The 20,315-nt window shown below is 63.5% G+C and overlaps 1 protein-coding gene across 2 annotated transcripts; it reads right to left on the reverse strand.

Annotated features, from left to right (window-relative positions):
• Window positions 1-1,715: 1,715 nt before the first annotated feature.
• TSC22D3 (TSC22 domain family member 3) lies at window positions 1,716-18,598 on the reverse strand. 2 transcript variants are annotated; one of them, XM_049827347.1, is made up of 3 exons: window positions 18,176-18,598; window positions 3,606-3,657; window positions 1,716-3,005 (listed from the first exon to the last, which is right to left on the reverse strand). In XM_049827347.1, the coding sequence occupies exons 1-3, from the start codon at window positions 18,496-18,498 to the stop codon at window positions 2,760-2,762; spliced, it is 621 nt and encodes a 206-aa protein (XP_049683304.1). In that variant the 5' UTR covers window positions 18,499-18,598; the 3' UTR covers window positions 1,716-2,759. The 2 variants fall into 2 exon arrangements, with proteins under 2 accessions (XP_049683304.1, XP_049683305.1); XM_049827348.1 differs by lacking the exon at window positions 18,176-18,598 and adding an exon at window positions 3,990-4,223.
• Between the last annotated feature and the right edge of the window lie 1,717 nt (window positions 18,599-20,315).

A 20,315-nucleotide genomic window follows, 5' to 3' on the forward strand; every position in this document is an offset into this window, starting at 1 on the left:
CAGTGCTTGCGATGAGCAGGGTCTTCCCTGGGTGCCTTTGCCTGTTCCCCCTGCACAAAGGCATGCGAGGGCTGGGGAGCATGCCAGGGCTGTGGGGAGGGGACCGAGGACAGGGAGAGGTGGAAAATGACACTCAGACTCCAAATGCCATCGCCACATCCCTTGAATGCAGCCAGGGTGCGGGGTGCAGCAAGGCCAGTCGGGTACAGAGCTCATCACTGCAGCCCAAACCTTCCCCAGCCAGCAAGGTGCAGAAGGGTGGGCAAACCATTTCCCAGCAGCTGGGACGCCAGCAGCACCCCTAAGACCCACTATAGTGAAACAGTCAGTGCAAACACAGCCTGCATCCATTTGCCGCCGGGGAAGAGCCCTTCCTGAAGTAGCTGTACCACCCAAGAGACTGGCAGCACTGGGGGTGTGCTGCCTGTGTGCCCCCCTCCCCACTTGCTGCAGTGCCTGTACGTGCAAGGGATGCATATATACATGGTATGGGGGGGTGCCTGAAACTGTCGGCACATGCATGCACCCAGCAGGGAAAGCAATCACACATAGTACTCATACACCCAAGGCACACGCGCGTGCACGCTGAACCCTTGCACTAGAGTGTCTGCAGGGCTGCCTGCACAAGGCTGCGGTTGAGTCTCAGCCCTGGGACAGGATAGGGAGGGGACAGGCACCCTGTAACAGTTTTGAGCTGCCCTGGCCTGTGTTTTGCTGTTTACCCGGTGTTTCCAGGGAGCCAACCGTCCTCAGCTCCCTGGCTCTGCCATGACTCACACTGAGCCGGGGCTGAGTCGCCGTCATTACAGCAGAGATGCAAAGCAGTGCTGCCGGCAGCACAGGGTATGGCCACCAACCAGCTATCCTGGGCCTGGGGCACTGCTGGCCCCCTTCACTGGGCTGGGGATGTCTCCAGCTAGCTGAGGAGTTGTGTCCAGGGTATAAAACCCCAGGGTAGGATACCGTACCTAGCTTCAAACATCCTGCCAGCCTGAGGCTCTGCTGACACACCTCCTGGCTCTCCTGGTACCCACCAGCCTTCAACCCTCACCCAAACGTCAAAGCCACCCAGCATCCCCAGAGATGGAGAGTTGGGTTTTTTGGGTTGCTTCCTCCCTCCCCCCGGGGTTGAATCCAAGGCTGGCTGTACCATAGGATAGGGTTGGAGCACCCTTAGCCTCCATCCAGCACTGTTCAATCCAGCTGACGCCTCCTCTGACCCTCACACCCTATTTCAAGACAGTTCAAGGAAAAAAAAAAAAAAAAAAAAAAAAAAAATCAATGATGTCTCTGAGAAGCAACAGAACAAAACCACCAGAGGAAGAGCAGACCTGGGCTGGGGTCCATACAGCTCCGCACAGCCCGAGAAGAGCCTTCTCCCCGCTTGCCCTCCTCCACACCCCCCTGGTCACAGGCATGACAGAGAGGACAAAGACCTGTAGGTTCAGGGCACCTTTCCTACCGTGCACCCAGCCCCCAGGAAGGGGGTGCCTGCTCACTTCTCCAAAATCTCAACTTGGCTTAACCAGGGTGGTTTAGGGGGGACTGACCCCCTCCCCCAAAGGAGGGGAGCTGCCACGTTTTCTCAGCTGGGGAGCAGCACCAGCACAGCCCCCAGCAAGTTGGCAGCACAATATCCTCACCAGTCCCATCCCAGCAAGCCCCAGCACCCCAACACCTCACCCTTCCCAGCCACAGACACACAGCTTGGGGTGCACATTTATATAAAAAGTAGAGTTTATTGCCATTTCTACCTAGATTTACACAACTGTGTCACCGCTTCTGACGTCAAAAGGGACGTCCCGTCACTTCCCAGAGAGCTGGCCAGGGAAGGTGGGGAGCCCAGGCTGGCTCCCCCCAACCCAGCAGGCTGGACCACAGCCCCTGTCATGGCTCTGCCCAGCGGTCAGTCCAGATCCTCCCAGCACTGCTGCATGGCTCTGTCACGGTGTATGCCACAGAGGGGTGAATCCATCCCCCTCCTTTGTGCCGCTCGCAGTGCTGGCCACCCAGTTACAGCCGTTAGCCATTCCAGTCTTGCCTCGAATCCCCCAGCTGTACAGAGATGGGCATGGCTGGCCCAGAGCAGGGCACCCCACAGCCTTGTGGGCACTGCTCGTGTGTGTTTATACATAGATACGGCTACAGAAGATGCCCAAACTAATAAAACAAGCTTTTTTTTTCCTTGTAATCCCCACACTGATGTGGGTACAGCCATGCACTACACCGCAACTGCCACCACTGGTGCTGCTCAGAGTCAGGTCTGGGTTCGAGCACGCTCCTGGGTGGCTAGCGGGACAAATCTGCATCGCTCACTAAACAACGGTCTTCCTCCAACGTCAGGCTTTGCCAGAAACAGACACCCCCCCCGTACAGTGCAGCAAAGGCACAGGACTCGGCGTGCGCTCCTCCAACCGTGGATTCCCATTAAAGTGCCAAAGGCCACCTGGCACTGCCAGGGTGTTGTAGATGCCCAGGTTTCAGCAGAGCCTGGGATGGGCAGGCCACAGATTTACTCCTGGCACACGGTGGGTGGTTGGATGAGGAGCGGTCAGTTGCCCACATCTCCCTCGCAGAAGAGCATCCTCGTGCAGGAGACGGCCACTGGCTCTGCTGGCTGGCCAGGTTTGCCCGGGGGGAGGCACGGCTCAGCGCCGGGGTCTGGCAGTCCTTCGTGTGAGATGAAGGCGGAAACAATTTTGCAGGAGATTAAGTAGAAAGAGTTCTGTGGCTCTGCCCACCCCAAGGACAGAGCCACCTTACACCGCAGAGCCCCCTGAGTGCTGGGCTGGAGCAGCTGCCCCGGGGCTCTGCTCCTCCGCGCACAGGACCTCTGCAGGGAGCCGGGACTGGAACTTCTCCAGCTGCTCAGGGCTGGCGAGGGTCTTCAGGAGGCTGTTTTCACGCTCCAGCTGGGAGTTTTTCTCCAACAGTTCTTTGATTTGCTCTTTCAGGACCTCCACCTCCTCCCGCACTGCATACATCAGGTGATTTTTCACAAGATCCTACAAAAGGCCCATTGAAGAGACTGATCACTCAACAGTTACACCCTGGGGGTTGCTCCCACCCTGCCCCGCAAAACTTTGCCCCCAGCCACTCGCAAAGTGCCACAAAGTCTTTTCCCAAAGGCTTCCCCTCCCCACACCACCCCTGGCACCCTGGCCAGGTGCTCACCCAGTGTAGCCCCCCTAGGCCAGCACCCACAGCATCCCTCAGGTCCCCAATCTCCCAGGTCTCGCTGCCTCCGGAGGCACTCTCCATCGCCCGCCCTCCCCACCCCCCCCCCCCCCGGGGTCTGGCAGGCTGCAGTTCCCTACCACCCATACGACCTGGCTTAGTCACCCCCCCATCCCCAGAGGGTCCTTCCCAGGTTCCCCCCTCGGCAGACTCCCTGCGCACTGCGGCGCTGCCGGAGCCAATGAGCTCAGCCAGCCGCGGCGGGCAGACAAAGGAGCTGCTCTGTTCCGCAACGGGCTGGAGAGCGGGGACCCCCCCGCTCCGGGCTCAGCGCCCACCCGGGGAGTGGGGACCCCCCCCAAGCAAAAGCACCCAGGGAGGAGTCACGGAACAAGGTCCGCGGTGGGGGGAGCGGCACTACGGCTCACCATTGCCTGCTCGATCTTGTTGTCGATGGCCACCACGCTGGCTCCGGAGGCGCTGGAAGAGAGCGGAGAGGCTGGGCGTTAGCAACGAGCCCCCAGGCACCCCCTCCCTGGGGAATTCATGCACCGCGACACCCCCTACCCCGGGCCGCAACGCAGCGGGGCTTCCCCCTTCGCCAGGGATCAGCGCATCAGTCCCCCGTCCCCCGCCCCGCAGGAACAATGCACCTGTCCCCGTTCCCCCCCCCCCCGCCTCCGCAGGGGCAATGCAGCGGGTTCTCCCGGGGCACCGAGACGCCCCTTCACCCGGGACAACAGGCCGGGCCGGCCCGGGCTATGGCGGAAAACGGCGGGGCGGACCGCGGCTGGTACCGGGGCTGCCCCTACCTGTTGTCGAGCTTCACGGAGACCACGTCCCCCCCCAGCAGGGAGGAGAAAAAGGAGATGGAGAAGTTGTGGAGCTGGTAGACAGCTACCTCCATGGGGGACTGGTACATGCCAGTGCTCATGACTGCGGAGAGCGCCGCGAGCAGACGAGCGAGAGCTGAACGCACTGCAGCTCCCCCCGCGCCGCCCCCGCTTATATGGGCGGTGTCCGCCCCGTCGGGCGGGGCCACCGCGGCCGGCCCGGCCCCGCGTCCCGCAACGCCGCGCCCGGGGCTGCAGCACCCCTAACCCCGGCACGGCACCCTCTCACCCCGGCACGGCACCTCCGCGCCTCCCCAGCTGCACCCCAGCACAGCACGGCCCCTTCCCAGTCCAGAACCCCTGACCCCAGCGCCGTGTTCTCGCGACTCTGCACTCCTGATCTGTACACCCACGCCTGCACCCCTCGTCTCCTGCAACAAGAGTCTTGGCCCCCCATCCCCCCTCAGCACCCATCCCTCCACCCCACATTCCTCCGCAGGCCTCAGCACTCCCTTTCTGTGCTCCCCACATCAACCGGGATGGGGGTTCAGCTGAGGGGGGACGACACACACCTGCTTGGGGGACTGGGAAAAGGAGGAAACCTGCTTTGCATTTGGGGGGGGGGGGGCACGCCTGCAGGTCTCCCCGCGCAGCAGGGCCCGCCGCGGCTGCAAAGGCGGGGGGGGGGGGGGGGGGGGGGGGCTGGCAGAAGGAAAAGGGGCAGCCACGGGCGTGCAAAGCAAAACCGGGAGCGCAAGCCAGAAACGGGAGTGGAAAAACAACACGGGCGCGCAAAACAAGACCCGGAGTGCAAAACAAAACCGGACCGCAAAACAGAAACGGGAGTGGAAAAACAAAACCGGCGTGCAAAACAAACCCCGGGCTGCAAAACAAGACCGGGGCCAGCCGCCGGCCCCGCCCCGCCCTTGCATAACCCTCCACCGGACCGCGCTCCGCCCGGGGGGGGCCGCCGCCCCGCGGCCAGGGCCGGCACTGCAGCGGGGCCGGGGCCGGGGCCGGGCCCCGGCTGCCCCCCCCAGCTGCGCGCGGGGCGCCCGGGGCTGCTGGGGGGCACAGCCCGGGGGCCGGGTGTGCGCTGTGTTTGCGTGTGCACACGCGTGTGCAAGCACCGGGGTCACGCCGGGTCTGCCACCGCACCCGCAGAGCGACTTGCACATAGAGCGAGCGCGTCTCCTCCGTGGGGTGCAGGCAAGACCCACCCACCCCCCCCCCCCGCCTAGTAACGTGGCGGGGCTGGGGCTGGCATTGCCCACCGCGGGTGCTGCTCCCCCTGCGCTCGGCCGCTCTGCCAGCTCCGGCGCTTATCTCTGCCCTCTGGACCTGCACCGGGTGGGACTTCGCTCAGCACCTGGGCAGTCGCCCTGCTGCGCCCTGCTGCTGCCCGCTGCCGCTGACCCCGTGGGGCTCATCCTTCGCAAGCCAGGGCAGGGGCTGATGCTGAACGAGACCCTGGCAGGGAGCCGGCGCCACAGTGCAGCATCTGAGAAAGCATTAGTGCTGGCAGGGGCACCTGCACCCGAGATGCTGCAGAGGACCCCAAATCCCCTGATCCAGGGAGTGCTGAAGGTGCCCAGCACCTGGCTGGTGGGTGCCAGCGTGGGAAGTGGCCCAAGGACCCCAACCAGTGGGTGTGCTGCTGTGCCCGTTCCTCAGGGAGAGGGCTGAGGGTGGGTGGAGGCGTATTTCCCCGTCAGAAAGGGAAACTGAGGCACGGTGCAGCATGGCTGCTGCCCAGAGCAAGGCCCTGCCAACTTGTTCCCCAGCAAATCACACCCCTGCCTCCCAGGGCAGGATGAGGACCACGGTGTCCTGAGCAGCGAAGGGAATGGGCACCCTGTGTGGGCACGTGTGGCACCCATTCATCCCTCCATCGGGGGGGGGGATGATGCACCCCCCCCCCCATGCCAGCACCAGCCTGGCCCATGCAAAGCTGCTGGGCAGGGCTGAGCAGGGGGCTGGCGCTGCAGAGAGCGGGCAGAGGCTTGTCCCCCCCAGCCCCGGGGCTGGCACATGTCCCCCCACCCTGCCCATGGCCAGGCCCTACTCACCAGTCCCTCCTCCTGAAGAGGCTCGGGGAGTATGGCGGCTGGAAGGCCATGCCAGCGCCTGAGACCCCGCTCTGGCCCCTCTGGTCCCCGGCGGCAGCCCAGCGCCCCAGAAGCGATGCTGGTTCTGCCCACAGATGCGTCCCCCCAGCCTGCTGGGTGGCAGGGACAGCCTGGGTGCCGGCCGCATCCCAGGGCAGCGGGCACGGGGTAAACACGTCGGGTAGATGACCTCAGCCATGCTCAATTGGCCCTTTCAGGGGCCGGTGGGTCAGCGTGCCACCCCGAGCCGCCTGGGTGCCAAGCGGAGAGCGGGTGGCTGCCCCCCTCCACGGGCAGATGAAAGGCGCTCTGTATGCGCTTGTCCCCAGGGTGGCTGTTGGTGGGCAGGGTGGCAGCCCCCGTGACATGGGGCACAGCTCTGTCCCCTAGGCCAGGAGAAGCCCAGGCCACCCACACTGTGGGTCCCGTGACTCGGTTTCCCTCTGCAGCTCAGGGAAGGTGCCCATCTCACTATAGAGACGGCAGGGGAGAAGGAGAGAGGCATTTTCTCTCCTGTGGTTGGGCACGTCACCGGTTGTGCCACCTTCTTTCTCCTGCAGAGAGGTGGGCAGCAGCAGGGAGATAGGGTGGGCAGACCCCAGCCTGCCCCTAGCCCTGGCAGCCGTGCCTCGGTTTCCCCACCTCCTCATCTCCCGTGCTACTGCACCCCCAGACCTGGCCCTGCCACCTTCCCAAAGGAAAGCCCTAAATTATTAGAGACAGGGACCATGGGCTCCAGGACGAACGGACCAGAGCCTGGCTCGTGGCTTTTGCCCCACGGCTCTGGGGTCCCAGGCCCTGCCCGGCCCCTTCCCGACACAGCGCTTGAGCACCAAGAGCTGGCAAAAAGCCGGCGATTTCCGTGGCTGCTGGAGTGAAGTGGGGAAGTGCAGTGGCGTAGCGCTTCGGGAGGAAATCGCTTCAGCTCTGCCACCTCCAATTTTTTTCCCATGGAGCTGGGACTATGGCAAAAATAAACAAAAGTAAGTCGCTGACTTCCCTGCTGCCCCTCCTGGGGTCTTTCCCAGCCCTGCACAGCCCTGACCAGAGCCATCACTGCTTGGGGAGTGGGCTCCCCAGCTGTGAGGCTTGGAAGGATGCTGCCCTCCTCCATGAGACCCTCAGGGGAGGAACACTTTTTAGGGATGGAAGTGCAGAAGGCTCTGCTTTCTCTTTCCTTCCTGGCACTTAATTAATGGGGAATCGCAAGGCAGCCTGCCTGGCGGGGGACAGGTCGCATTGGGCATGGGGGCTGCCTCCTCTCCCTGGCACAGCCTCAGCAGGGATGCAGCCCACCCCCCTGCAGCCCCTTGCCCACACACCCACTTGGGGGACATGACTTCTGCTGCAGACACCCCTGGACTCGTTGCCGGGTGCACACAAACATGGGCACACTTTGCAACCCATACATTCACGCACACACGTGCAAGTCCCGCGTGCACATGCACATGCACGCCCTGCAGACACAGGCACACCCACACAGACATGCCCAGCCCCTTTGCATGCACATGTGCATTTTCTAGCCCACATGGGCCTGCATGCTGCACACAGGTGCACACCCTGCATGCACATGCATACGCGTGCATCCTGCACGCACACACGCTTCTGCATGCACACCCTACAAACACGTCCCTCCTGCGTGCATGCCGATGCATCCTGCATGTGCACTGCAAATACCTCACCCCCCCACGCACACGTTGCCCTGACTCACGGCTGACGCAGACGTACACCCGTGCATGCACACATGGTGTCAGCAGCGCGGTGCGGGGGCAGCTCAGCTGTCCCCTTGTGCAGGTGGGAGGCACCCCCTGCCCATGGGCTGGCCCCACTGCAGCCCAGCTGGCATCTCAGAGGTGGGAGCAGCAGCTCACAGCTCTCTGCTGGACCCCTGGTTCAGGCTCAGCTCTCATCTGGATGGGAGCCCCCATGGGCTGTCCAAACGCCTCCCACAGCAGCAGAGTCCTGCGTGGGGTTCCAGCTGAGCCCTGAGCGGCGGGGGGCCCTTTCCCAGCCCCCCGTGGCCCCGGCAGACGGCCTTGCTGGGCTGCTGGCCCCACTCCAGCAGGGCTGCTGGGATCTGCTTCCTCTCCCACCGCCCCGTGCCCCGCTCCTGGTCCTCTGGGGCCTGGCGGCAGCAGAACAGGGTGGTCAACATCCCCCCTTGCTCTTCCTACACAGCAGGGGGCCACGGACTCGCCGCTACCCTATGGCACCAGAGGCCATGGTGAGGGACGCCTTGGAGCAGGCTGGGTGTGAAGGGCCAGTGGTGCAAGCTGCCTCCCTAGGGCAGCAGCATGGCAGCTCTTGCCTCCTGTGTGCAGCCTTGGGAGGTTCATCAGGCAGGGCCCCGGCTCGTGCCTGTGGTTATTTTGGGAACAATAACGGCAGCCACGATACAGTGTAATTGTGACACTAATTGTTGTGCTTTCTGGGGGGAAAAAACCCCCATGGCTGTCATCAAGCAGCTAGGAGAGGTGGTGACACTAGCCGTTCACTGGTGTCACCGCCAGCAATGGCCCTGCAGGATACCCCAAAGCTGCTAGCAACCCCTCAGTGAGCCCACACACAGCCTGTGCCCTAGCTTGGGAGATGCCAGCCCTGATCACCAGGTGACTTTTAGTAACGACCCCCTCCACTGCAACAGGACACGGAGGCATGAACGCAGCTGGGCTGCAGCCCCCGCAGGGCTAAGCCTGGCTGGAGCAAGGGATGACACGGAGCAGGATGATGGGATGATCTCTCTCGCCTCCTGGCACCCCACACCTGCACTGTGTTGTGGGTCAGGGGACACAGCCCCATCCCCACGGCCCCAGGGACGAGATGTGCTATTGCGCTGAGCCTCCTGCATCGAACTCGTGCCAGGCACTGCGGTGCCACATGCCAAAGGATGCCCTTGCCCTCTCAGCTGCTGGTGGGAGCTGGAGGAATGGCCTGTGCTGCTGGGCAGTGCTGGCTCCTCAGCCTCCGCTCTCCCCCAGCTCCAGGCAGTTCTCGCTGCTCTGTGGCAGTGTTCCTGGCTTGCTCTCTCCCAAGGACTCAGCTCAATGGGAGGAAGGCCCTTCAGAGGGTCTGAGGCGTGGGAAATGTTTATTGCCTGGCCTTAGAGACACTGGAGAGCAACACGGGAAAGGCGCAGAGCCAAAGCTGCCCAGGCTGCTCCACAGAGCCAGATCTCCAGCTCAAAGGGTCAGAGCAGAGGGGGAGAGGAAAAGCCACTGCTTGCAAACACGCAGCTAAGAAAACTCTGCCTTTCACAGTCTGAAATCCTGCAGCTGTGGCTGTGCCAGCCAAGGGGACTGGGGATGCCAGCGCCAGGGCCAGCCGTGCCCATCAGGAGCTGAAGGAGGGGTGGCCAGGGACATTGGTGATGGCTGGGGCTTGTGAGAGCCCATGGTGGGAAGGACTGGGTGTGGGACAGGTCTGCAGAGCCCCCAGTCTTGCCCCACAGTCCTATCCTGGTACTGGAGAGGTAGAGGTAATGTCAGGGGGCTGCCCACAAGCAGGCAGGCAGCTGTGTCACCTGCTGTCCCACTCCGCAGTCTCACTCACAGCATCCCAAACTGCGCCTGCCTGCCTTGCAGCACAGGAGCACACCAGTGAGGCTGCTGGAGCACACCAGTTGGCCAGCTCTTCGTTTCCTCATCCTGCAGATGTCCTGGCCGAGCTGTTTACTGCAGACTTGGCACTACCCCCGGCTCAGCTGGTGCCTTCCAGGGGCTGCGTGGGACCTTTGGCAGCCCCACGCATCCAGGAGCCCTGTGACATGGGGACCTGGTTCATGCCCATCAGAGCCTTGGAGTGCTCATAAATCCCTCAACCCAGGGCACATGCTGCTCCAGAGCAGAGGGCAACCCCTCCCAGGTACATCTGTAAGTACCTGGACAGGTATGCAAGCCCCTGCCTGCAGAGCCAGTGCTTCTGGCCTTGCTAGACCTAGTCCCAGTCCCAGGGGACACCAGAACAACGGGGAGAGCTGCGCAGGGCAGTCAAGGCCTTTGCAATGCCCGGGAAGCTCAAGGAGGGTTTGCAATTGGGGAAGGCTGATGGGGAACCTGTCCTCCCCTCCCTTCACCACCGACCAACACAAGCAGAGCAAGCTCCTGTGGGTGGGGGACACGGCTAAGGTTAACCCCTCTGCTGGGCAGCAGGGCACAGGCAGGGATTGCAGCGTGGGGACTCCTCCAACCTGTTGGGCTGGAGGCACTGTGGGGCGGGAGGAGGGAGCCCTGGCAGGCTCCCATGTCCAGCTGTTGGGCTGCCTGCTTCCTCTGATAAAGGTACTTGGCTGTACTCCCAGTTCTGTTTTTTCTGGCATGCGAGTGCACACCCCAGAGCCGGCCTGCTGAGAGCTGCAATTTTTCTTTCTTTAACTTTGTCACCGGCCCCCATTCTTCCTCCCATGCCCCCCAGCCGGTGCACCCCAGTAGCAGCTGCCCCCCAGCAGTGGTGTCAGGAGGGGAGGTCAGAGACGACCCGGCTCCGGCAGACCTCTCCCCGCGGTGCTGTACATCGGAAGCCCCCAAAGCCACGGCTTCCCCAGGCATGCTGGGGTAGGAGGGGAAGAGGAAAAAGGGCTGATCTGCTTATTAGCAGCCCTGGACCATGCTGCCCAACCTCCCGCCTTGCCTGTGTTTGTCAACACCAGCCCCACGCTGCTGCCTGCACAGCTCGGGCCGCCCCAGCGGGCGCCCTGCCAGGGGCCATGCCGCAAACCTCAACACCCCGCTGCTCCCCTGGTCACACCCGGCCCGTGCAGGGTCCCACAACCGCAGCGTGCCGCGGGAGGTAGGCTGTCAGGTATGGCACAGCCCAGCAAAAACCCTGTAGCGTTCCCACTAGCATCGTGCCTGGCTGCGGGGCTGGGGGGGAGTGAGCACAGCCAGCCCCTGGCCACACTACCTGCCGCCTGTGGGTCAGGGATGCCCAGCCCCAGGCAGAATGGGCAGACTGAACCCTCAGCAGAGTTCTCATCCACAAATCTGTCCGCAGAACAAGCATTTCACACCCACGGGCCCCGTGGGGTGGAGTTCCGTAACTGAACTCCGTGTTACCTCCCTTGGTTAGCCGTGCCCTGCCCCACACGTCTCCTGCCAGCCCAGGCTGTGAACTTCAGGCCTGTCTTCATTTCGTAGCCCACTGTATCATCTTGGACGGTCCCAGCTGGATCACCCCCAGATCCTGGCTGCCCTTCTCTGGTCCGGTTTCAGGGAACCAGGGCCACAACGGAGGTGGCCGTGATGCTGAAGGGACCCCCTGCAGCACCAGGGCCATGTGGTGCCCTCGAACCCCAGAGTGTGCAGCAGGCAGGGGGCTGCCAGCCTGGGCTCTTCCCTCCCCTCGGCCCTCGCTGGCGCAGAGCTGGGTTTTCTGGAGATCCCCAGCCCAAGAGAGGAACCCCAAGGCAGGGCCTCCGGCATCTGCCGAAAGAAATCCCAGGCCAGTTTTCAGGCAGGGGCGGGTGCTCCGGAGCCATGCTCGGCGCTGGCAGCTGCTGCCCTGCGGCGTGCGGGAGCGCCTGGCTTGCTAATTGGAAGGCAGCTCTTATATAATGAGAGGACAGAGGCCGGGAAGCTGTGAGAGAGCAGCGCGTCGGCACCCCGTGCGACCAAAAGCTGCTCTTCTAGCCCGGACTAACCCACATTCAAGGAAACCCTTGAATCCTGCACCTTCCCCTTTCAAAGGTGCCTGAGCTTTGCATTCTCCTGCCTGGCCCAATGGGGATGCTTGGGGGGGAGCACCAGCAGCCCCTCAACGCCCCTTCCCCAGGGTCAAACTGGGTGGACCCAGTAGGGGGGTGTGAAGCCAGGCCAGGCGCAAGTCAGTGGGGATCAGAAGTGGGAGAGGAGCTGAGCTCTGCCGGCGTGTGAGCCAGCCACCCCGCAGGAGGTCAGGCAAGGACGCACGCTGGGGCTGCACAGTTTCAGCAGAGACGGTTATTAATACCCCGCCTGGCCTTTGCAAAGAATCCCGGGCATTTCGAACTGGGGACGCTTCGTTAAAACCCTTCCCTCACTGACATTTCAGAACAATAACAACATGAAAGACAATAAGCTGCTGGTGGGACGCATACCTGCGATGCTGCCGTGGCTCTCCATGTGCCCGGTCTTGGCTGCCAGCCGTCACCTGGCTCGTGCCAACCTTGGGGACAACGTAAGACCATTCCCTGCCTCCAGACCACCTGGAGCAGTCATGCTCTTGTCATGGGGGGATCGCTGGGATGGTTTCACTCGGGGCCAAGGTGATATCTTGTCCTGCCCTGTGTCATCAGCCACCGTGCTGCCCACCTGGGCAGGGCTGCCATCCCCAGAGCAGTTGCAGGCAGGGGGTGGCGAGGACTGGATCACACCCTAACCCCAGGGCCAGGGTCAGCAGGACAGGGAGGGGACCAGGACTTCTGCTCTGCCACTGGAGTCATTCTGAAGCAAAAGTCCCTCAAATATATATATATAACTCTAAGCACACAGACAGAGGATGACAAACTCCTGTCCCAAAGCCAGCAGTGCACAGCACCTGGATAAATATAACTCAGAGCTCATCGGCAAAGCGTGGCTTCAGGACAGGTTGCAGCCTTTAACACCTCTCGAGCCCTCACCCCCCTGCCACACACCCTGAGGTATCCTCTGCCCTCTGCAAATGGGGTCTCAGTTGCTTCCCAAGGGCAGGATCTGCCCGGACCCACTCTCCCCTTGACAGATGCCTTATGGTGCATATAGACAGGCTGCGGTCACATACCCTGTGAGCACACGCAGCTGCCAGTCTCTGCCGACATGTGCCCTGAACCCCTCAGTCCCATGCAGGTCACGGTGCTCCTCCAAAGTAAAGAGTCGGCTTTAACCCTCTCTGTGCTGGGAGGTGGCTGGGGAGGTGGTGTCGGGTCGCAGCACAGAGGAGCACGCCAGTGGCATGGCGTGCCCGCAAAGGTGTTGTCCACAGCACTGACGTCTGTGCCGTATGCCCAGTAGGAGCTGAGGTGCCAGCCGGGCTGTAAAAGGCTTCCCCTGTGTCTCAGCCCCAGCCCCAACTTACAGCCGAGCTCAGCAGTACCTGCCTCAGCACCATCCAGGATCAGGCCACGTATGTGTCACCAGAGAAGGGGGAAGTGTGATGCTGGAGCGGGGGGGCATGATGCTGGGACCAGGGCAGACCCCTGTAGCCTGCTCCAGCTCCAACCTCTTCCACACCTAAAGTTCAAAGCTTGAATAAATCCCGCCAGCATTTTCTCCATGGGGCCGTGGTGCCCGTCCCTGCCTGTCCTTGGAACACCTACACCCTACCTGCTCGGAGCTGGGTGCGTGCCCTAGCAGACAGGCAGCACCTGAGCGTCCACAGAAGGATCTGAGGTGACAGGTTTCTGTGCAGCTGGTGTTGGCGTCACTAGACTTCGGCTCAGCTGTGCCAGGCCCCCCTGGCCAGGGGCAAATGGTTTCATCCTGAGGGGCTGGAGGGGCAGAGCAGGGCTCTCCTGTGCTCCAGGGCATGTTGGGGAATCTCCTTGCTGGAGGGAGCTGGGTCTTGCAGAAGCAGGCAAGGGACGGGAATGGTGCATGGTGCAGCACATGCTGCCGCCAGCCCTGCCGAGCCGTGCCGAGCACGGTGTGCTGCAGCTGAGCCCAGTGCTGCTGGGCTTCCCCGGCCAGGAGCTCCTGCAAGCCTGACCTGCAGGGACATCGCCCCAAAGCCTGCTGGGTCATGGGGCAGGGGTCCCAGGGTGGTGGGATGCCCGTGATGGAAACCAAGGCAGGCACAGCAGACTGGCTGCCTGGCATCTTCCAGACGGTGGGAGGATTTGGGCACGCCAAGGTCAGCTACTCCCTGGAGTGCAAGCTACTCTTGCTGCTAAAACAAAAGCTCCCCAGCATCTCAGCGGTCTGCAGTGCTCGGCAAACCATGCTACGAGACACGGGTCAGGCCACGTGCAGCTCTGTCCCACGAGAGCAAAGCAAACAAATACCCGGTGCACCGGTCCCGAGCGGGAAGGGTGGCTCTCACAGCCCCCTCCCCGGGCAGACCTGCCCCACGGGGCCAGGGAGGGCAGAGAGGCCGGCGGGACAGCTCTTCGGTCTCACACCCACACCTCTCTCACGGTCACACGTGCTCCTGTGCGCAGCCCCTCTCCCCGTCAATGCCTCCTTGTTGCTCCAGCCCACTCGGCCAGCAGGAATGCGCTCCCTGGCCCCGCCGCCCCGGGATGCCCTTTACACCCTGGCTCCATCTCCTCCTCCCGCATCACTGCTGCAAAGTGACACCCGACGGACGGGAACAAATGGTGCCGTGCCACAAATGCCACCCTGGCACCGCTGCCTGGGCAGCTCCTGCTCGCTGGCCTGACCTTATGGTGGGAAAGGTGGTGTTGCGTGGCTTCTCCCACCCTGATTCATCCTTCCCCCAGCCTCTCGGTGCAGCACAGCACTCGCCTGCCTCCCTGCAATTCCCTTGGCTTGCCCAGGACCCAGGGGAAGGTGGCCCCCAGCCCCTTTCATGGGTCAGACCAAAGGGTGGGTCATTGCCCACCCTGTTCGGCAGAGCAGCAGCTCCCACAGTGCCTGGGAAGGGTCCAGATGGGCAGAGATGTCCCCTTGCTGCCCAGAGCAGGACGGGGCATGGACTGGCCAGGCTGCCGGATCTTATCCGGGAGAGGCTGGGCAAGGAGAGCTGGCACGGGCTGGTTGATGTGGGCGAGCAGGTTGGCACATATCTCCTCTTCCCACCCCAGAGCCAGGCGGGGCCCTGCTTGAATCACATGCCAGTATGCACCTGGGAGGGTGCTGCTCTTCCCCGGCAGTGCTGACCCCCTCCCACGCTGCCGGCTCCCCTCAGCCTCCCCCAGTCCCAGGAAAGGTGCCACACAGTCACGGGGCTGCTCTCCCTGGCCGACGTTTGGCCAGGCTCAGGCTCGCACCTGGGTCTTGGAGGAGCAATCCTGGGGTAACGCTGGCATCATGGAGGGATGGCGGAGACCTTTCTGCCCACCGCACTGGCATGTGTGGGGAGGAGAAGTGTCACCCAGCCAGCATGGTGGTAGCTGGCCTCCCTATGCCTGGTGTTTCCATGTGAGCTTGGCCCCTTGGCACTGCCCAGGTCTCCTTGGAGAGCAGTTCATGATGCCCCATGTGAGGAGGACACAGAGGGGAAAAGCCCTTTTTGAATGGGATCCCACACACTCCCTGAGCAGGAGGAGTCAGCCCTGTAGGCAATAGGTCCAGAGCATCCCTACCTTGTGCATCCCTCACAGCATCCCTGCAGTGAGCAAAGAGCATGGATAGACCAGCAGGGACCACCCAGCCACGGGGAAACCCCCAGAGACAGGCTGGAAATGCTCAATGTAGGTTGTCCCAGACCCCCAGCACTGATCTGACTCTGGCTTGCAGGGCCCAAGGCTTGATTCAGCATGGGCTGAAGTGTCTCCAGCAGCCCCAGAGCCAGACTCACACTCCAGATGCAGCTGCTTCGTCCTTCCATGCTGCGCTGGACTTTGGCCACGCACGAGCGTGTGCATCCGCGCGACCTCCCCCTCCTCCCGTGCCAGTGTAGGAGGACATCAGCTAAAACAAGGGGCACAAACCTGCTCGGGTTCCCCAGTGCCAGCAGCAAGGGTGCCCTTATCAGGCCTGTTATCGGGGTGTTCCTCTGGCACCCACAATCCCCTGCTTTGTATGCTATCACCTCTTGGGTATCTTGGCTCATTCCCCAGGAGGAGAAAGTTCAGGCTGGAGCAAAACAACAGCAAACACAGGTGTGGGCACACCTGCCTCCAGTGCCCGGGGCTGTGCCCCCCAGCTCCCACAGGCTGTGCCACCCAGGGGCAAAGGGGAATCACCCAAGCAGCCTCCGGACCAGGCTGGCAGCAGGATGCTTGGAAGCAGGCTGTGATGAAGGGACACTACAGCTTCGCACCACGCTATGGCACAGCCTGTCATAAAAGGGAATGCCCGGAGCTTCTTGGGACACCACACACACCAGGGCATGGAGGACAGGCTTGGGCCTTGCAGCGAGGGGCACAGATGGGGAGAAACCCCTGTCGCCTGGCACCTCCACTTGCTCCCCACCTCAGCAGAGCGGACCGATGCTCATCGGGAGCACTGTGGGTCCTGCCCCAGCAGGGACGAGTTCAAAAGCAACAAGCTATGCCCACATCGCCCACCTCTTGCCCACGGGCACTGTCACTGCCTCTCCAGGAGAGCAGTCCGGATGCTTGACTCTGACACCCAGCCCCGACAGCCCGCGCTGGGGACGGTGTCTCGCTTCCCCTCTCCACCCGTGATGCCAACTGGCTGCAGCCGCCTGGGGCGAAGGGAAATCTCTTGCTCCTGTTTCCCTCCCGGCTGGGTGGGTTCGCTGCTCGCCGTGCAGCTGGGAGCCCGGGCCGGGTGCCGGGTGCCTTGGCGGGCGTCCCAGCTCCTCCTTTCCCACCTGAGCGGCAGCTCGGCGTTATGTAAGTGCAGGAAGAGCGTCTCCGCCGAGGACGGCTCAGAAGGAGCAGCCTGCACAGTGTTAGATGCTGGCTGGGGCGAGGAGGCGTGCGCGCACCGCCTGGGTGGCTCGCACGCGTGGGGCAGCCACGTGTGAGCCCACTCGCCTCCCCGCGCCGGGCGAGGAGAGCGAAGGGAGGCTCGCACGCCCCTGCACAGCCCAGGAGCACGCCTACAGGTGCATGTGTGTGCAGGAAGGGGAGGGGATGGCGAGGTGTCTGCAAACTTGCGGGTGCTGCTGCGTGCCCCACCTGCGTGCTACCCCACCCACGGCGAAGGAATGAGCCCCAGAGCCGCTGCCTGCCCTGCCAGTCACACAGATGCCTGCCACATAGGCACCGAGGGGCCACGTGTGCCCTCAGCCCTGGGAGGGGAGGGATGCGTCCCACCTGCTGAAGCCACAGGCAGCTCTGGGGTGCTCTGGCAGCTCTGTGGCTCCCTGCGGCACCCCCTGGTCCAGCTCCGCTTTCCCAAGGCCGAGCTGGAGAGCCCTGGGCCTGCCAGCCCGCAGCACAGGCTGCTCCCTGTTCTCTTACCAGCTCTCCAGGCTGGCTGGGCACCAGGGCCAGCCCCATCGCAGAGTCGGAGGCACCGGTGCAGGACCTGAGACAGCTCTGTCCCCTCCCCGCCCCTGGGGTCCCCCTCATCAGGGCCGGGGACCCTGCGGGGTGGCAGCCCTTGGGACCTCCCGTTCAGTCTCCTCTGCCCACAGGGCCAGAGCAGGGGAGCAGGGAGGGACCCCACACTCCTGCCTCACCCGGCCTCGGCATAAAGCCCAGCCCTCTGGCAAGTGGACGGGGCCAGCCCTGACGCAGCATGTCCCGCTGCTTGGGTGCAGGCAGCCCTGTCCCGGAGCAGCTCTAGCCAAAAGGGAGCAGCTCAGTCAGGGGCAGAGTCACTTTCCAGGGACGGGAAATACCACCCAGGCCAAATCTGTCTCCACTCAATTTACTCCAGGGAGAGACAGGGAAGCTGCTGAAAGAGCAGGACCTGGCAGCAGGACTCTCGGGCTCCCTACCCAGTTTCTCACTAACTGTAAAGGTGGCTTTTGAGGCAGCATGGCTGTTTCTCAAGTGACAGCTGCCCCTTTCCATGCAGGACTAAGAGGACAACGCCTGTTTGATGCTGGACACTGTCCATGCCCCTGCAGGCAATGTCTCCGTGGCTAAGATGTAGCTAGGGAGATGCACACAGAGTCCAGGGGGCAAGACACACAGCTGGAGACTGTTGTCACTGCCTGGACAGACACAGGGCACTAACAGGGGGGCACTGCTGGCTGTCACCAGGCAGAGCCACCTGGACCTGCACCCAGGGACTGGGCTGGCACCACCCATGGCGGGCAGACTGGGCTCCCTGCCACTGGGCTCCCTCCCAGGCTCATGCTTCTCCCCACCTAGCAATCCCCGCCGCTGCCACCCTACCCGGCTCCAGGGTCATACGGGTCCCCCTGCCCCTGGCAGCCCAGGGGACTGCAGGCCCCACGTCTTGCCCCCATACTGCCAGCTCCCGAGCACACTGCTGGCCCGGGTCTGGCTCCAGGGGCACCCAGCACACGGGCAGCCCCGCGGCATCCATCGGTGACACCCACCTGTGGAAGAGCAGGAGGATGGAGAGCAGGGTCTGGTCGATGTTCCTGTTGCAGATGCCCTGGTTGAAGAGGTAGCAGGGGTCCCGCACGACGGGCTCCAGCGAGTCCTGGCGCATGATGGAGCTCAGCTTGTCGGTGTTGAGGTTCTTGCGGACCAGCTGCTCCTGCAGCTGCCGGAAGCTGCTGACGGTGGGGCTGCCCAGGTTGTTGTTCTCGCCCCCGGCCCCCTCCTCCAGCCCGCTCCGGTTGGCCAAGTCCAGGCAGCAGCTGCAGCAGTCCAGCCCCACGGGCGACCGGCACTCCTCCACGGGCGACGAGGACATCCCGGGATCCCCCCGCGCGTCGCCACGGCGGCGCAACCGGGGCCGCTCCCGGGGCCGCGGAGGGCGAGCGGCGGCAGGACGCGCCCGGCTGCCGAGCGCCGCGCCCGCCCGCCCGCTCGCCCGCCCCGGCTCCGCCGCCCGCCCCGCCCGGCCGCCCGCCCCGGCTCCGCCGCCCGCCCCGGCTCCGCCGCGCTGATTGGTAACGGCGGCCCCGAGCGCACGGGCCGCCTGCCGCCGCACCCCGCCCCGGGCACCCGCCCGCCCCCGGCCGGCCCTGCCCCCGGCACACCCCACGCGTGGGTGCCCGAGGGGCTTTCTGCTCCGCCCCCCCCCCCCCCCGGGCCCCGGCAGCCCTGCGCCAGCCCTCCGGGCCCTCCGGGGGGTGCGCGGCCCCGTCCCAGCCTGGCGGCTCGAGGTGGCCCGGGAGAGGGTGGCGAGGGGCGGCAAGGGGCCACGGTTCTTCCCTCCCCCGGCGGGGACCCCCCCGCCCCGCTGTGTGTCTCCTGGGGGGGAGCAGGGGGGGGGCTCAGGGAGGCTGGAGCGCGCCGGCCCGCGGCACCGGCCCCCGGGGCTGCGGCAGGAGCACGCCACAAGCCCGTGTGGCCCCGGAGCAGAGGCAGAAGAAGGGGAAAAGGGGAAGAAAAGCCCCCAGGATGGCAGGAAAGCCTGGAGTGACCCGGCACCACGGCTGTGGTGGGGAGCTGCTTCACCCGGAGCAAGAAGGAGGCACAGGTGGAACATGAGCGTGTAGAGCCAGGGCGGCCAAGGCCGCGGGGAGAAGTTCTGACTTGCGTGCAGGGTGCTGGGGGCTCTGGGGTTACGCGAGGGGAACAGGTAATTTCTGCAGAGGGGGGGACAAGCAACTTCCCTGGCACTCCTGCACCCCGTTGGGAACATCCCTCCCACCAGTGAGCCGCACTGATCTCGGTGGGCTGGCGAAGAGCAGCTGGGGCACATCGTGCTGCCCTGATGGTGATGGGACACAGGACAAACACGGCAGAGATGCGGCGATGGCTGGGCTGTGACCCGGGACGAGGAACGGGAGGGCGCTGAGGTCCCAGCTAAGGAGCACACGCAGAAACAGGGTGAGAGAGGGCAGACGGCATGTGGGGTGGAAGCTGCGCTGGGCTGCCATCACCGTCCATCAATGAACCCTCCCTCCGAGCCAGCTGGGAGATCCCTCACCCCTTTGGAGAGGAAAACATCTGGACAAAACAACTGGGAGCTGCTGAAGAAGGGTTGGCCAAGCATCTGAGAGGCAGCCGAGCTGCCCGAGGGAAGGAGCAGGCAGGCTTTTAAAAGCCCACCGCGGGCAGGAGGGGAAGTGAAGGCAGGAGGAAGAATTCGGTATGGAGGAATTGCAAATGGATTGATAGAAGGAGTCACAGAAAGCAGCAATCGGGAGGACAGCAGAGGGTCTGAAGTGCGCAGAATTGGTAAGAGATAAACCAGGTCAAAATCCAGCAGGGCAAAACCACCAAAAGCACCAGGACAGCCAGGATCCTGGCAGCAGAGTGGTGCTCGCATGAGATGTTAATAGGGCAGCTAATGCCACTGAAAAAAAGGCAGAAGTGTTCAATAAACATTTCTGTTCCCTATTTGGCAAGAAGGAGGAAGATGCATTCGCATCACATGAGGATGAAGTACTTTCCAGTCCATTAGCAACCAAGGCAGGCACAAGACAATGCCTGCCACAGATAAACAGCTGTAAAAGTGGCCAAGGAGACCTCCGGGCAGCGCTTTTCATTTTGTGTCAATCCAGGGGACAGGCCAGGATTCGGCCCCACCAGCAGAGGTGGCACTAGCAGGGGGTCCAG

The sequence above is a fragment of the Accipiter gentilis genome, chromosome 24 (assembly GCF_929443795.1).
Source record: "Accipiter gentilis chromosome 24, bAccGen1.1, whole genome shotgun sequence".
Taxonomy (NCBI): Eukaryota; Metazoa; Chordata; class Aves; order Accipitriformes; family Accipitridae; genus Astur; species Astur gentilis.

What these genes read in the sequence shown, in the direction of transcription:
- TSC22D3 (XM_049827347.1), bottom strand. Translation starts at nt 18,498, where the DNA reads ATGTCCTCGTCGCCCGTGGAGGAGTGCCGGTCGCCCGTGGGGCTGGAC. An exon ending in ATCCTCCTGCTCTTCCACAG is followed by an intron (nt 3,658 to 18,175) that starts GTGGGTGTCACC and finishes GCTCTCTTCCAG; the next exon opens with CGCCTCCGGAGCCAGCGTGG. An exon ending in ACAAGATCGAGCAGGCAATG is followed by an intron (nt 3,006 to 3,605) that starts GTGAGCCGTAGT and finishes GGCCTTTTGTAG; the next exon opens with GATCTTGTGAAAAATCACCT.